Raw genomic sequence first — 17,746 nt, 5'->3', positions numbered from 1 at the left:
TGGTTCGTTTGTTGAATTAAGTTACATTGCATCTACATGCCAACTAATTCTCATTAGATTATAAGTAGACTAGGTTGGGGTTAGGGTTGGGGTATGGGTTAGTGTAAGTTTACATGTACGTAGTTGCAAAGTTTCTTATAGTCAGTTAAATGTGTTTTGGAGGAGTGGTATCAGCAGATATTAAGCAGACTGTCTACTAATACTCAAATGGACCTTCAAAATAAAGTGTTACCATATTTTTTCTTCTCAAGAAAGTCTTATTTGTTTTATTTTAGTTAGATTAAAAGAAGTTTTTATTTTTAAAAAAATCATGTTAATGTGAAATTTATTAGCTGCTTTGAGCTGTATTTTTTCAATAGTCTACAGAACAAATCATCATTATACAATAATTTTTTCTAATAATTACCCTAACCTGCCTAGTTAACCTAATTAACCTATTTAAGCCTTTAAATGTCACTTTAAGCTGTATAGAAGTGTCTTGAAAAATATCTAGTAAAAACATTATTTACTGTCATCATGGCAACAATAAAAATAAATCAGTTATTAGAAATTAGTTATTAAAACTATGTTTAAAAATCTGTTTAAAAAATCCCTTCGTTAAACAGAAATTGGGGGGGGGGGGTATACAGGGTGACTAATAATTTAGGGGGGCTAATAATTCTGACTTCAACTGTATATTAGGTGTAGGAGTGACAGATTAAATTTTTATTTTTATTTTTATTTTGGGGAGATATGATCACTGGACTTGTTTTAGGCTGTTTGAGTTACCCATTGGGCTAGTGTTGTTATACAGACCTGGCAACACTGAGTAGTGCATTACATAGCCTATAGGACAGACTAAGTTTATTGCATTGATTAGTTATGCACAATAAAATACAAAGAAATATAAAATAGAACTATGTGTAATCTAAATACATTTTAAAGAATTTATTTTTTTCATATTATATATTTTTGTATTTTTTATAATATCCATACTTTCATGTAGGTAATAGAATAGAAAACACAAGAACATAATAGAATATAAAACTAGAATTAAACAATAACAGAATAGAAAAGAATATAGAATAGAATAGAAATAAAATAGCCATATATTTCCAAATAATTTGTCCAAAGTCTGGGGAATAAATATAAAATAATAGAACAGAATGGAATAACAATCCTTTCCCTAATCACTTATCCACAGTTCATATAATATAATATAATATAATATAATATAATATAATATAATATAATATAATATAATATAATATGATATAATATAATATAATATAATATAATATAATATAATATAATATAATATAATATAATATAATATAATGTAATGTAATATAATATAATATAATATAATATAATATAATATAATATAATATAATATAATATAATATAATACAATTTAACAATCTGATTCCGAAAAGGGTTTTGATTTTTTTATTTGCTGTATTAATATTACTAATACTTTTTCTAACTTAGTTATTATGCCATCCTTTATGATAGTAAAGTAATAATAGCAAACCTTTACTCTTTGGTCAATGTTTTTGTCATCTCCAGTATATGCTGGAATACACCCATCCTCTGTTTTCCAGGGACACCTGCAGTGAGGCTCAAAGAGTTAACACCACCCGTCCTTCAGTGTGATGGAGAAACGCTGGCCCACCGTGCTCTGCTCCACCTCAACCAATCACAGCCCTGAAAGATGATGTCATGCGGTAGGAGGGAGCTGCTGCTGATGCTGCTGAGCTCTTGTATCTGAGGAGCAGAAGAGAGGATACCAGGGAAAGAGAAAAAGAGAGAGAGAGAGAGAGAAAGGGGGAGATCGGGACAACACCTCATCAAAGAGAAAAGGTAAGTGTGGGCATCACAAAATTAAAATAAAGGTCACTGCATGTGCTCCGATGTTTTCACTGACTTACCTTGCATTGATAATTAAAAGCAAAAATCTTATGTTTGAGATTAAACATACCGCAGCAGACATCTACAGGGAACTCGGTGTTCTTACAACATGCTGTGTCTGCCATCAATAATGTATGTAAAGCATCTTTTATGTGCAATAAAATATTTGTTGCACATAAAAATATTAAAACGGCATAAATCTATGTGTATAGATGTGCATCAGTGTGTTAAAAGATGACATAATTCTAATGCACTACTAGATTATGTCATTCAAACGTAAGAACAACGTTGTAAACAACCTTTCACACACACATACGCATTTGCTGCAGCATTTATGATTGTTTTCAGAAGGATTTTGTAACTTATTATTACTTAAACAGCATCTTAAGGGTGTATTTAACTTATGATTAGCCTCATATTATTTATATATGCCAAATGAGGTAATATTTATTTAAGGGAGTTATGTTCAATTTGTGAGAATATGGTGGTATTAAATTAAAAGTTTATACCGATATCTACTTCATTTACAGATAACATGCTGTAAATAAACAGTAAGTGACCACTGATCCTAATGCCATTGAGTGTGTGTACAAAAGTATTGTGTGGCGATCAGGGCAGGGCAATGCTTCTCTCTCAGTATGGTCTCTCCACAGGGGTCCGTGTCAGTTTTTCTTCATGATTATAGGTTGAGACAGACAGACATCAGCAGGTGATCGTCTTTAGCTTTTATTTCTCCCCAAGCTAAACAAAGCATTGGCCGTGCCCTTTCATTATGCTCTTATACCTGCTGTGAGATGGCATTAGGGCGGGCATCGGTCTGGGTGTTTAAAATCATATGCAGTGTTTTTGTTTTAGGATTTGTGTAATTTTTCAAGGATGCATTTGTTTTGTGTTCTGATAAGAGGCAGCTTTCAGGGAGGGCAACAATACAGAGATTGTGCGTGACACTCCCTGCTGATCCTCATCCGAATTCATGCTCCTTTCTCTCTCTCCCCAAGTGTCCCGCCACAATAAAACAAGCGTCTTTCAGACTTATCTCAACCACAATAGATGCATTTCAGATTTTCCTTTAAGAAGTATATTAATTGCTGTATTAATACACATAATTGTTTTAAAACATTTACAGATTGATTTGAAAATGTGGTCAATTAGCTAAAAGCCCACACTCTTTCCTAATCATCTCTTGCTCTTTTTTTTTTCTCTGAACAGGACAGAGTGAAGACTTCTTAACTTAACACAATTCTGCTTAAACATGACCTTGGCAGGTAAGATATAGTCAGCCCTGACCTGATACTCAAACTATTTATTTACAGCCCTTTAATACTGAGAAAGAGCTCACTCTTATCTGTTTTTCAAATAATAATGTAATGTTAATGATTAAAATAATAGATTATATAAATATACATTTGACCACCCCTATTATGGTTCATACCATTGTGAATGCATAATCGCACTAATCAGCCTATGCAAGGAAGAAAATGTATTCAACAGTTTGAAACTGCAGAGCACCGATAGACATGGTGTTTACAAGACTGTTTTATAATAAAATAGGTGTTTGTTTCTACATATAGCCTGTAAGTAATGTCAAATTAGACGCATAGTTTGTATAGGCCATTTTGAGAGATGTAAACAATACCAATGGTGCTAACCTATTTCCTGTTTTACATTTTTAATTGCTATGGCTTCAGAAAATCCAAAAAGGTCCACTTATCGATCAATAATGTTATGGCAACTGTTTTAACATTAAGATATTATTGAATTGCCCCTTGATACAGTTATGAAATAGTTTGACAGGAAATGTTCATGGGCCAATGGCATCATCACATTGTAATAGAATAGCTAATCAGAGGATATTGTAGGTCAGAATACACTAAATCCCCCTCAAAACACTGAAAACTTAAATATGTTTTATTAATAAATTAGATGCAATAATACATAAATGACTGAAGGATGTGTTACACAAACTATTATTACCAAAAAAAAATTGTCAGTCCCCCAAAGGGTGATTAAATGATGACAGAAATTAATTTTTTGGGTAAACTATTCCTTTAATGTATTGTCAGGAGTTTTGCTATTTAATTTGTATTTAATAATTTGTTTTTTTTTTTTTTTTTTGCTATGAATTATGTAATGACTATAGCTAAAAATCTTCTTTAATGTTTGACTGAAGAAAAAAATAATCTACAGGTAACACATGTTCATTTGCTAAAAATTGCTTATATTTCTTATATCTTACTTTTTTGCAGATTACTTTTAAATGCATCTTTTTCTCCAAGCAGAATATGATTTTTGATTCTGTTTATATTTATTTATTTATTTATTTATTTCTCTTTCTTTCTTTATTATTTATTTATTTATATTTTTTATTAACAAAAACCAGCATGTACAGTTTTCTTATACAACAAATTCACTTTACATTTCTTAACAAGAATACAATAAATAAGGGGAAAAAATAAATAAATACAAAAACACACACACAGAGGAGAGGGTACATAATTATCAAATTACATACAAATATTACACACATTTTTCCAATTTTAGTTATTAAATGCACTTTTACTACAGAAAATGCATATATACAAACATTTTAATGCAAAAATGTTAAAGGAGGAGCATATATTAACTGTTTTAATTGCTTTTCTATGTTCAGACTTAGACATAAATTTTATATCAATTTGAATCTCTTTTTCCAGCACCATGTAGAAAGGTTTGCTTTTGGCAAACTTGGATTTATGTATGTGAAGTTCACATAATAATAAAATAAAGTTTATAATAAAACCAGCATCTTTTAAAGAGCGATCCTTAACATAATAATCCTAAATCACATGTTTATAAGATAAGTAAAATGATTTTAAAATATTATGAGCCATAAAATCTTCAACATTAATCCAAAAAAGTCGAGTAAATTGGCAAGACTAAAATAAATGTGAAATAGTTCCATTAAAGCTGTCACAAAAACAGCATTCTAACTCAATATCAATTTAAATTTTTTGTATAAATATTTTTGTAGGATAAACTCTATGAAATAATTAAAATGATATATTTTTAGCCTTATGTGTAATAAAAAATTATGTTTATATTTATGTCCGATATTCTCTACACCTGACGTTTCTCTGCACAGCATATCGAGACAAGGTGAAGGAGCTCCCTCTAGTGTCACTTCTGTGCTCCTGCATCAACTCAAACCGTGCAGAAAACCCCACATACAAGGCCGAGGGTAAATAACACATTTCTCAGTCTGTGTTCATATTTCATAAATGTCTCTCAAACACTACAGTGTAATGAGCATAAATATAATGAGGATATTGACTGTAATTGATCCTACTTGAAGATGCGGTGGATCTCAACTGGTGTGTGATCAAAGAGATGGAGGTCATTGAGCTGAACAAGCGGACCTCGGGTCAGGCTTTTGAGGTGATCCTGAAACCCCCTTCCTTTGATGTTGCACCCGAGCTTAACACATCCATGCCCCAGCGTAAAGACCCGTCGCTGGAGGAGATCCAAAAGAAACTGGAAGCAGCCGAGGAGAGGCGGAAGGTTGGATATTAAACACAATCTATCTGTGTCTGTCTGTGGTCTGATTCTGTTGCTGAAATTGTACTGTTTTCTCTAGTTCCAGGAGGCCGAGATGTTGAAGCATCTTGCTGAGAAGAGAGAGCATGAGCGAGAGGTCATTCAGAAGGCCTTTGAGGAGAACAACAACTTCATTAAGAATGCTAAAGAAAAGCTGGAGCAGAGGATGGAGGCCAACAAAGAGAACCGCGAGGCTTTGCTTGCTGCCATGCTGGAGAGGCTACAGGAAAAGGTACAAACTTACTGACAGGGTGTAAAGAAATTGTTGTTTACATGTTGTTTGCATTTTACTTATATTTGAAGAGTTCAGATGCAAAGTGCTATCTAAATTGTTTTGTAAAATGATTTGTGTTTGTTTAGGTTCAGTCATTTCACTTTTTTGGCAAATATTAGTTTTATCTTATTTATAGTGAAATATCTGATCATAAACACAGGAGGCTGACATTTTCAGACTGCACTTATATGTTTTTGCATCTGAACTCTTTATTTTCAATGTACATTTCAAAGTAGAACTCGATACTTAATGAGGTATTTTGTTAGAATATATTCAGCTACAGTATTACAATGTATATTGACAACTTTAAATGGAATTTAGCCTAAAAATTACAATCAATTATGGAAAATAATATGGAAATCACAGTCCCCAAGGCTGCATTTGTTTGATCCAAACTTTAGTAAAAGTTAATATTTTTATATATTTTTATTTAATATAATATTTATTATGGGTGGTGCAGTGGGTAGCACTGTCGCCTCACAGCAAGAAGTTCACTGGTTTAGCCTCAGCTGGTTCAGTTGGCATTTCTGTGTGAAGTCTTCATGTTCTCCCCGTGTTTGCGTGGGTTTCCTCCGGGTGCCCCGATTTCCCCCACAAGTCCAAAGACATGCCTTATAGGTGAATTGGATAAGCTAAATTGTCTATAGAGTATGAGTGTGTATGGGTGTTTCCCAGTGATGGGTTGCAGCTGGAAGGGCATCTGCTGTGTAAAACATATGCTGGATATGTTGGCGGTTCATTCCGCTGTGGCGACCCCTGAATAATAAAGAGACTACGCTGAAAAGAAAATTAATAAATGAATAAAATGCATAGTTATTATACTTTTTATTTTGCTTTATTTATTAAATTATTAATAATTATTCAAACAAAAAACATGGATTTTTTGCTATTGTTTTACTATAAATACAAAAATGTAAACAATAAAAATATTTTTAAAATTAGTTTGAAACAGAAAATACATTTAATCTTTTCCTGTTTTTTTACACTAACCATTTTAAACTATATATGTATATATATATATATATATATATATATATATATATATATATATATATATATATATATATATATATATATATATATATATATATATATATATATATAGTTTAATATATATATATTAAAAAAGAATAAGTTTATATAATGATTTTCTATTTCAAATGAAAACAAAAAATGTATAAGTTATTTTAAAAAATAGAAAGAAAAAAGTTTACAAAAACTCCCAGAATTTTGTATGATTGCATATTCATTGAGTTCCTGGCCTTTGTGCATCTAAGTCCCTTCCTGGTCTAAATATAAAATGGCTATGAATATTGCATTAGAAAGGGGTTGGTTTGTTTTTCTACTTTGTTTATGCGGCTGCATTTAGTTTCCCTCAGGCACCCTAATACATGCATGTACACAGACTGAGGAAAGTTTCCTTTTGTGCGTCTCTTCAGGACAAACACGCAGAGGAGGTGAGGAAGAACAAAGAGCTGAAGGAGGAGGCCTGTCGGTAGAGAAGCGAGCACTTCAGCTGATGAAAACCAAGCAAACGGTAGCCAATACATCTCAAAAAAAAGGGGGACTTATTGGATATTGACAACGACAATTTGCAACACACCAAGCTTTTGTGGGGTTTAACAACATCCGAACTACTTCATATTATTAAAAACAGGACAAGTATTGTCCAGATGGCAATGCAAGGTGCACTGAGAGGGTTGTATGTCGCTTGGTGCAGGACAAAAGGTTGATTCAGAGGAGATATACGTAAATATGCGTATATATATTATACCAAACTGATCTTTTTGAAATGACCTGAAAGTAGGACAGGAAGTGGAATCATTGAAGAGATGCTTCAGATGAATGCATTAACATAAATCTTAAAGTCATCCTTTACTAATGGCAATATCTTTGCAGTCTAACTCCTAAAACACGCACCATCTACTGTGACATTGTCTCATTCTTCTTTAACTATCTTTTGATATTAATATTCAGAGATTCATGAAATCTGACGCATGCTTACACAATAATCAGGCAATTAGTATAGTATCACATTCCCCGCTATGAGGATGCAAATATGATCTAATTAATAATATATGAGAAGATGTTTGTAAATCTGAAAGCTCATATCCCTGTCACAAATGAAAAGTGGAGCACAGTGACACTTTAAGCACAACTCAGAAGCACATTTAGCTTTTTCATCCATAGTATTTTGTATTATGAGTAGGAAAACACATAGCAGCATCTCGGAAATGAATGTATTAAGCTGTGAGGAAAAACAATAGATCCTGTTTGGATTTGGGAAATGGTTTGGATGTGAATAGTGCACTTTGCTTTGGCATGACACTGAGCTTTTTTCTGTTTATTTTACTTATCAGAAACAAAGATAAAGGAGTTTGATGTTGTACATGCAGCGTCAAAAGCAAAAAAAAATGAGCCGTTGTTTGTGCAATGGTGACAAGTGATGTTAATCGACGAGTAAGAAAATGAAACGTCTATGCTTTCTGTGTTTGTAATTTCCCAATGACTAAATTCTCTAGTTTAACAGTTCAATAAATGCTTCTCTTAACTAAATCCAAAGTCTTTCTTTGCAGTGAGTTTATTTATGGGTCAAAGATTCCAAAAAATACGAAAAATACAACTTTCACTTTGTTTTTCTGTTTGTTTTGTGTACAAAATAATGAACATCAGACATTTTTACTATGATATACACCATTAAAATATAATTCAGTGTAACAATAGTTCACATATCAATAAAATTAAACTTTTATTTTGAATAAAACATGGATACTTTCATAAAAACGGCTGAACTTTTCTAAATAAGATGCTAAAATAGCTATCTATAGTAGACAACCTGCTTTATTAAACTTGTACTTTAGCTTGAATTACAAACTTTCAGTCAACCACTTTGGAAAATGTTATGCTAATCACAATTATTCATGATAGTTACCGATTAAAAACTTTTTTTTTTTTTGCATTTAACTGAACTACATGTGTTTTAATTTGAGGTACAACACAATGAAGAAGTGAAATAATCAAATCTTGAACAGCAATAAACATCTTTACTGGAGTGCTACATGATCTTCAGGGTGTTACAATAATATCAACACCATGTTTCAATAATGCATATACACAGTGCCTATAGAAAGTCATCATACTTTGTGAAAATCTACACCTTTACTCACATTTCACCCTGCTTTCAAAAGACCTTTGGGATAAAGTTGTAGAAAGGAGAGGGCTACAAAAACACAATGTGATTCGTTTTCAGGCTGTATGAAAAATGGAGTGATTATTTCTATAGGCGCTGTATATTCTTTTATTAACTGATATAATAAATACAAAGTAATGTACAACAGCTTTAATTAATGCAAACCTCATCTAAAGTATACAGAACTATAACTATAAGCAGATTAATATTACAATAAAGCAGAATGTGCTTAGAAGCACATCAAACAAACTAGTTCTGAGGCAAAACAACTGGTAAAACACATGTGCAGCCAACACTAACTTTTTTCGTCTCCAGTTTAAGAGCGTAAAATGTAGAATTTTTTTTCTTCACTCTTCTCAGGATGTTGATCTGGTAGTAAATGGGTTGGGACTCCAGACCCAGGTCCTCCTCACCGTCTTTTGTTAAACAGCCTCTTTTTTCACATTTTGCCTCTGAGATTGTTGATGGGATTCGTGACTCATCAACAGAAGTTCTGAAAATGAAAACAAAAATGTACAAAGCAGCCTTTAATCACATTTTTCAAAACGTTTTCACTCAGAAATTGCTTGAATATATTTGATTTACACTTTGAAAACTGCTGGGCTGTTTTTAACAAACACGGGGTTGAATACTGTATAAACAAACACAACCATTAGGTTAAAATTGTGTTTGATCATTCTTGACTAAACAATGGATTAAACCAACTCAGTATTTGAATCAGTGCATTTATTTAACATTTTTAGTATTTTCTTGTATTTTTAATTGTTATTATTTACAACTTAAATGTAGATAAAAATTTAACTGCAAGATTTAAAAAAAATAATTACAAGAGCTCCACATTTCACACATGTATTTGAAGATTAAATGAAGAAGATTAATATTAGACTCACGTGTATGTCCAAGGCGACAGAGATCTGTCTGGAGACGGAGTGTCACTCATTATATTGTCCCAAGCTGAGTTTAGAATGACCCAAGCTGTCTTTCTTTGACATCTTGATTTACATCCAGCACTAGTACACTTCTTCACACCAGAACATCTTTTTCTTTTAGTCCTATTCTCAGAGAGAGCAGCATCTAACAAAAGCATGAGCAGAAACAGCAGCAGCACAGCTCTGAAAACCTGACAAGACCAAAACAAAGAATTCATGAGGGTTAAACTCCAAAAACATACAAAAACGATTTGTTTGAGCAATTAAGATGATACAATCTTAAAGGATTTCCTCAGACAGCTTCCAACAGTGAAATCCCATCCAATTAAATTGACAAAAGTCCTTTTATGTACATGGAAAGCAAAATAAAAGTAAAGTATATCAGCTTTATTGTTTAAAATAACTTTTTGTGAAAATAAAATGTCAAATTTGGTTAAATTCTATTCTGTCTGGACTTCATTAAAATATATAAAAGAGCAATGGATTGATTTTGAATTGTCATATATATTTTAAGTTGTTATAGTTGCTGACAAAAGGATAACACCTGAAGAAAAGTGTGTATTTTTAACATGTCAGTATTTTTTTGGTATATTGTTGCATGGTAAAAATATATCATATATCAACATATATTATAAACAATACAAATAACAGGAGACATTCAAGTAGAAAAGAATAAAACTGCATTGCATGTTTTTCTTTTGCTAAAATAAATCTTTATAATAAATGATGCAGATCTCAAGAACTCAGCAAAAAAAAAAAAAAAACCTGCATGAACTTTTGCACCTGATACTTCTTCCCTCTCGTGAGAATGCAAAAAACATTACATTTAACTAAATTAATCAACAGTTTTATTAACTTGTGAGAAACTCACCCGTGAGAGCCGCATCTCCACCGTCAGTTTGCTGAGCTTTGCGTCCTGCTTCTGTTTGTATGGGCTTATGAGAAAGTCTTCAGCTTCCTGATCTTGATGTACAAACTGTCACGTACAGACCGTTGTCTGAGATCACTCAACTGACAATGAAGACCGATATGCAAATTGGTTCGTAATTATTTTTCCTCATTCACAAACAGTGGCATTGGGTTTCTGTCCTTATGCATTTATATATTTCAGCTTTTGGTCCCCCTCAGCAAAAACTAATGTGTTCTGGTGGGGTAGAAATTTCACCTTAACCCCCTTATGGGTTTAACACTTAACTGCACTCTCCCACAATTACACGTTTCACCCACATACACATGAGCAGACGTCTGATTCACATCTTCATGCACTGAGATGCACTTTATATGGGTCACCTGCTTTTACAGGATATGTTCACAGCTTCTGAAAGACTTTTTACTGATAATATGAGACAGTCACCCACAAATGCACATCACATTGATTATCGCCATGCACATAAAAAACTTAGCAGCCTAAGCCGAGTCTTTAGCTGATCTTGAAGCGCAAGTAGCAATAGGCTCTTAAAAATAAAGGCTCTATATTGGTATTAATGGTTCCATGAAGAGCTTTAACGATAGTTCACCCAAAAAATAAATATCATGTACTTATTTACGCACACTCAAATGGTTCCAAACCTTTCAGAGTTTCTTTTTTTCCGTAAAGAAACACAAAAGAAGATTTTTAAGAATGTTGTATTTATACATTGTAAAAAATACATTACAAAAACATACAAAAATGACAACACAAACATTTAACAATAAGCAGATACACTGAAGAGGATTTGCGCCATACAACAAAAAAAATAAATGAAAAACACTAGTGCAATCTTACATGCAGAAAATACAGGTCTACAATGTGCTGAGGTAGTAAGCTGGGAGTTGGGGGTTGACTCAATAAGAAGTAACAGGGTCAAGCTGAAGAGTTAGGACATGTTTGCGAAAAGGTTCCCACAGTTAAATGAAAGTAGTGCTAGGTCGGTAAAAAAAGAAGATACTTTGAAGAATGTTGTAAACCGGTACCCATTGACATCCATGGTAAAAAAATTACTATGGTATCAATGGCTACTGGTTTTCAGCATTCTTCAGATTATCACTAATAACTACTCAACTACTCTGAAAGGTCTAAGTGGGGATTAAGGAAAACATTTCTATGCCTTTACGTATATTACCATGGCATGTCGTAACCTCTGGCATGTAAAATGTGACAGAGAATTTCAAAAATCTTAAAAGTATGTGAAATATTATTAAATAATTTTTAAAAATATTTTCTGGAAAAAAGTGTGTGTGTGTGTGTATGTGTGTTTGTGTGTTTGTGTGTATGTGTGTGTGTGTGTGTGTGTGTGTGTGTGTGTGTGTGTGTGTGTGTGTGTGTGTGTGTGTGTGTGTGTGTGTGTGTGCGTGCGTGCGTGCGTGCGTGCGTGCGTGTGTGTGTGTGTGTGTGTGTGTGTGTGTGTGTGTGTGTGTGTGTGTGTGTGTGTCTGGATAGCATTTTAATATTTTAAAGAAAAAAGCTTTCTGTTAGGACTGCACAATATTTTGTTATTTTCGTTATATATTTCGATATCGCAGTGTGATCATTCGCAATAATCACACCGCAAGAATAAGCAATGTTGAGTCTGGATTATAATTGATCTTTTTGCAAGTGTGTTTTGAGGCCTGTGGCTGTGTGAGGGTTTTAAAAGCATTCAGGCATAAGAAAATGTACTGTTTGTTACTTTAAACAATTAATAACAATTATTTCATGAAACTGTATATAAACGAAGATTATATGCAGGATTATTTTACATTTGATAATTCAACTACTGTACACCTGAATACATTTGGACTGTTTGGAAAACAATAAAACTCTGTATATTTAATTAGCATATTTTTCTTTATTTAATGTATCTATGCTTGCAGATGTTTTATTATAGAAATATTGTGCTTAATAATATAAATATTATGTTTATTATACAAGACTACTCAAATTATATTTTATGGACTCCCCTACAGAATCTTCCCAATCAATCTAAAATTATAGATTTTTTACAGACGTTTATTCAACTCATCTAGTGAAGTTTTATTCATATCACAATACATATTGCAGAATAAAAATATTGTAATGTGTAATTTTCTAGTATCCTGCAGCCCTACTTTTCACTATAAATAAACTGTCTCTAATTTAAAGTTCTAAAAATGCTCTATAGCTGGGGTCACTAATCTCCTTCCTGGAGGTCCGGTGCCCGACAGGGTTAAGCTTCAACTTGGCTCAACACACCTGCCTGGGTGTTTCAAGTATACCTAGTAAGACCTTGATTAGCTTGTTCAGGTGTGTTTGATTAGGGTTGGAGTTAAAATCTGCAGGACACCGGACCTCCAGGAACAAGTTTGGTGACCACTGCTCTATAGTATTGTTTTCAGTAATTTATTCAAATGTATTGATTTTTTTATTTATTTATTTATTTATTTATTTATTTTTATTTTATTTTTATTTTATTTTTTTTTATTATTTTTTTTTAAGATGGTGTGATAGGTCCTAAATTTTATTCCTAATGGTCTTAAAAAGACCTGCATCAGAATTAGTGCTAACTGCAGACACCTTGTTATTAATGCAACATCCAATTTAGTTTGACTTTGTTAAAAAAGAAATAAATATAAATGAAAACATCAATATTTTTCGAATATTTGTCGAATTTTTAATAACTCATCACCTCGGAATTACAAGGTTATCTCAGTTTTTTTCAATGTGTATTTATATGTGTTTGATAGATGTAACTGGTTGATTTTACAAGACGACGACAACCCCAAAATTAAATACATGTAGTGGTATTCATCATTAATAAATGTTTTCGCACTTTACAATAAGGTTTTTATCAGCTAATGTATTTACTAACATGAATCAGGTATGAAAAAACTTGCAGAGCATTTATTAATTATAGTTTAATATTTGCTAACGCCTTATTAAAATGCAATTTCATGCTTGTTAACATTGGATAATCCATCGTGGTTAAACAATAAACAACTGTGTTTTCAATAACTAATGTAAAGTAACATGAACAAATATTGTAATACAGGCCTGTAGCCAGAGGGGTTCAGGTGGTTCGGAAGACCCATCCCTCACTGACAAAAGTCCAGAATTTGTCCCATACATGAGCTCATTTATCCTATTTCGACTGCTATTCCATCGTAAAAATAACCTATCAAAAAAGGTTTTAAGACGAAGCGGAATCCAGGAGTCCAACATCCAGCTGTGCAAGAAAACATCTGACATAAGTGGTCATCTTTCGCTACTGTATTGTTTTTAATAGAGAGAACATTTGTCAAGCAACTTTTTTCTAAAACTTGGACCTTATTCTTGGAAAAAAATGACCATTAAAAAAGTGTGAAGCACCCAATATTAAAATTAATTTGAATACTATTTTGGCTATTGTTGTTATTCATGAATTTTCAAATGTGCTTTTATTTTTACAATAGAGGCTACAAAAGTGTGAAGCTCTGCTTTAAATTACAATAGGGCTACAGCCTTTAATTTAAAACTCATTTTCTAATAATATAAGATGTATTTATTTTTGTATTTAAAAAAAATATATATATTTGTCATATTTCTTTATTCTAAATGTTTAGGAAATATATTTGGTACATCAAAAAGTGTGGTTATGATGACCCTCCGACACGCGAATCCAGCAAAAATAGTGCTTAAAATGTCTAAACCTAAATTCAGTATTTAAATCTCCTAATTAAATAGAAAAGTGTGGAGAATAACTGTCTTCTGAGAAATAAGAAGCACCCATTTCACCCGGCTGGCTACGGTCCTGTGATAAATGTATTGCTCTTTGCATCATCACAAAACATTATTAGATGTATTGCTCGTTCATGTTAGTAAGTGCATTACTGACATTATACAATCTTATTGTAAAGTGTTACCATTAATGTTTTAAGAATTACTTGGTGTTAAATATTTCATCAGCCAACAATTAATGAAACTCAACATTGGCAATTCAGAGTTCAGTTTGCCGCAGGTACAAACTTGTAACACTGCACAATGCTCGTTCTCCCCCTTTATTTCAGTAGGTATTGAGGTCACAGAAGTGCTGACTGAGTTCTTGAAACAGCAAAAAATAAACACGGCCACAAGCAGATGGTAAAGTCATTACAAGAAATGACATCACATGATGATTAAAACAACAATGCTCTGTTACGGTAGCAGAGCACAAAAGCAAATGCAGAAAGACAAGATTCAATTTAAATATGACATCTTTCTGAGGTGCTCTATGGAAGACTATGCCTATAAAAGGGTTAGTTCACCCCAAATTTTTTAATCTGTCATTTACCCACCCTTGCTCTGTTTGAGTTATTTTATTCTGTTTCACACAAAGCAAGCTAAAAACCTGTAACCATTGACATCATTCATAGTAGGAAAAACCAATACTATGGAAGTCAACAATGCTCAACATTGTAATGAAACTCATAAAGGCCTGGAACAACTTGAGGGAAAGTAAATAAGAGGCGAGAGTGGGGACAGTCACAAAACTTTTTGCATTTTCTTTAGTTTCTTGTGTTTTTTTTTTTTTTTTTTGGACAATTTTTTGTGGAAACCCAAAATTTTAATATAATAAACCGACATCTATCAGACATCCCCCACCCCACATTGCTATAATATGTGTACATATATTCAGGATTTAAACTCGAACAAAGTTGCAAATTCATTAAAATGTAATAAGAAAAAAAAATCTAAAACAACATGTTGGAAATTTATTTATTTATTTATTTATTTATTTATTTATTTATTTATTTATTTATCTATTTATTTATTATGTATTTGTTTATTTATTTATCTATTTATTTATTTATTTTAAACAGACTAAATGTGAATAGGTTAAAATGTTAAATGAAATACATTGGCCATAAAAATACAAAATACTAAAAGAACAAGCAACAACCATGTTTTGGTTGAGTTATTAGAGTTATGAGTTATTAGACCAACAAAAAATCTGAACAAACAATATTTTACTAAAAATCTAGACTGAATATTTACTAAACTCTGGTACAATGTTGTAACAAAAGAAAACCCTTGTCACGGGGCAGTATCTTTTCATGGGGAAAATTGTACCTTAAGGCAAACAAACAAACTTGTGCCATTGCAGTTTGTACCATTAAGGACATTATTTGTACCATGGGAAACCAAAATGTACCTTTAGTGTTTAAAACCTGCAGATACAATAGTGTACCTTCATCAAAGGTACAGATCTGATCCATGAAGGTACCACTACAGTGACAAGACAGTTTGTATCTTAACAGTGTCAAATGTGTTCCTACAAGAACTATTTAAAGGCATTTTGCTTCTGTATATCAAAAATGTGTTCATTTTCAGTAAACATAAAACATCAAATAGTTTTAAACAACATTTTTTGTAATGTTTCTTATTGTGTAAATGCACCTTTTCCATTTACAATAAAGAATGAAAAATAATTTAACATAAATTAAAAGATCTGTTTTTGCTAAACATTTCACAACACTTTCCACAAAAATGTTACAGAAACACTGTAAATTCTCCCATGTACAAAATAAAACATTTTTTTCTCCAATTTTCACACAATACCTTTGAAATCACTTTAAAGTACATTTAATTTACTTATTTTAAAATAGAAATAGAATTATGCAAAAGTATTGTAACAAGATGTTTGATTGAGTTTTACAATACTAAAATGTCTGCATGTCTGCATTTTGCTTATGCAGGACTTTTGCCAGCTCGTGTGTAGTGGAAAGAAAACGCCAAAAGGTGCAGATATCAAAAATGAAACTCTTTATAAGAAAATGCTTCTAACAATTATTAAAAATGTCTTAAATGTTTAGTTTACAATACCTATAGTTTGGTTTTACCATTTGTTTTGTATTATAGAACTTAATAATGAATGTTTATGAGTTTCTTTAAACATATGCTTTTAAATGGTGATTCTTGTTTAATTCATAAATCACTTTGTCTTTCCAGTTTTAATTATTTTCATAGATGTTGCAATAAAGGAGTTGTCCAACATGTACCTTTTTATGAGAACAATTGTGAACCTACATTTCAATTGTACTATACAGAACAGTCTTATAAGAAATGTTTTCCGTACCACATAAAGAACAACTTTTACAAAGGTACAAAACTGTTCTTTAAGGAACTTTATTTGTACCACCATGTACTTTTTTCTGAGAGTAAACTACTTTTTTTTTTTCAAATTAAATTACATTAAACTGTAATAAAATTCAAGTTGTACATTGTTAATATGACAAGCATTAAAACCAATTGTGTAATTGTAACAGCATAATGCAACTGTCTCACCTCTGTCAACCCTGATTAAATCTTCTATGCTATAGGGAGATACAATAGCTTTAACACTTCATAGCTATTCCTATTTGAAGCTAGGTATTGCAAACAGTGATTTAAATTGTATGAACGAATAATGTTTCACTAAAATAGATTAGACAGTATGATACTTTTCTAAACATAACCCCCTATAAATGAGTTTTATACTGAATGAATGGTCACATATGGCTGATAAGTCTTGTTTCAACTGCCCCATGTTCCAACGGTCTCCACTTTCCCCCTAAATTTAAAATTTTGGGTGAACTATCTAGGCTATGTCTTAATATACTTGACACAGAATTACGTGGGAAATAAGACTGAATATTTTCTGTCAGTTTTACATCAATGATTATAAAAGCTCCTCGATCTCCCACACAAAACATAAAAGTTTCGACAACCGGTTTTGAAGACGCTGAAGAGCAGCAAAATAAGTTGAAAGCTTTATTGAAGCGAGAAGCTGCACTTTTGCATTTAGATGATTATATTTGCTCTACATCTGAGACGGTGACAGTCATAAGAGAAGAGACAGACTCTGGCCACATCACACAATGAAAGAAAACAGCTCAGATGACTGCCAATGCACAACTGCCTTGAGGTTATGCGGCTTTCTGGTGTTAGGTAAATGTGCA

The 17,746-nt window shown here is 32.1% G+C and overlaps 2 protein-coding genes across 3 annotated transcripts in view; one reads left to right on the top strand and one right to left on the bottom strand.

The window, feature by feature from the left end:
* Positions 1-1,749: 1,749 nt before the first annotated feature.
* stmn4 (stathmin-like 4) overlaps positions 1,750-17,746 on the top strand; it is a 28,417-nt gene continuing 12,420 nt past the window's right edge. Inside the window, exons 1-6 of one of the 2 annotated variants that reach the window (XM_009294703.4) lie at positions 1,750-1,842; positions 3,100-3,155; positions 5,012-5,107; positions 5,222-5,427; positions 5,504-5,695; positions 7,177-8,299. In XM_009294703.4, coding sequence (XP_009292978.1) covers positions 3,143-3,155; positions 5,012-5,107; positions 5,222-5,427; positions 5,504-5,695; positions 7,177-7,236 — 567 coding nt within the window. In that variant the 5' untranslated portion in view covers positions 1,750-1,842; positions 3,100-3,142 and the 3' untranslated portion in view covers positions 7,237-8,299. 2 annotated transcript variants of the gene reach the window in all.
* On the bottom strand, positions 8,470-10,767 carry il17a/f3 (interleukin 17a/f3). Its single transcript, NM_001020790.3, is given in 3 exon segments — positions 8,470-9,420; positions 9,818-10,047; positions 10,728-10,767. Coding segments are annotated over 3 exon segments (489 nt in total). The 5' UTR covers positions 10,743-10,767; the 3' UTR covers positions 8,470-9,176.

The sequence above is a fragment of the Danio rerio genome, chromosome 20, assembly GCF_049306965.1.
Source record: "Danio rerio strain Tuebingen ecotype United States chromosome 20, GRCz12tu, whole genome shotgun sequence".
Lineage (NCBI taxonomy): Eukaryota > Metazoa > Chordata > Actinopteri > Cypriniformes > Danionidae > Danio > Danio rerio.
This window is presented reverse-complemented; position numbering and strand designations above follow the sequence as displayed.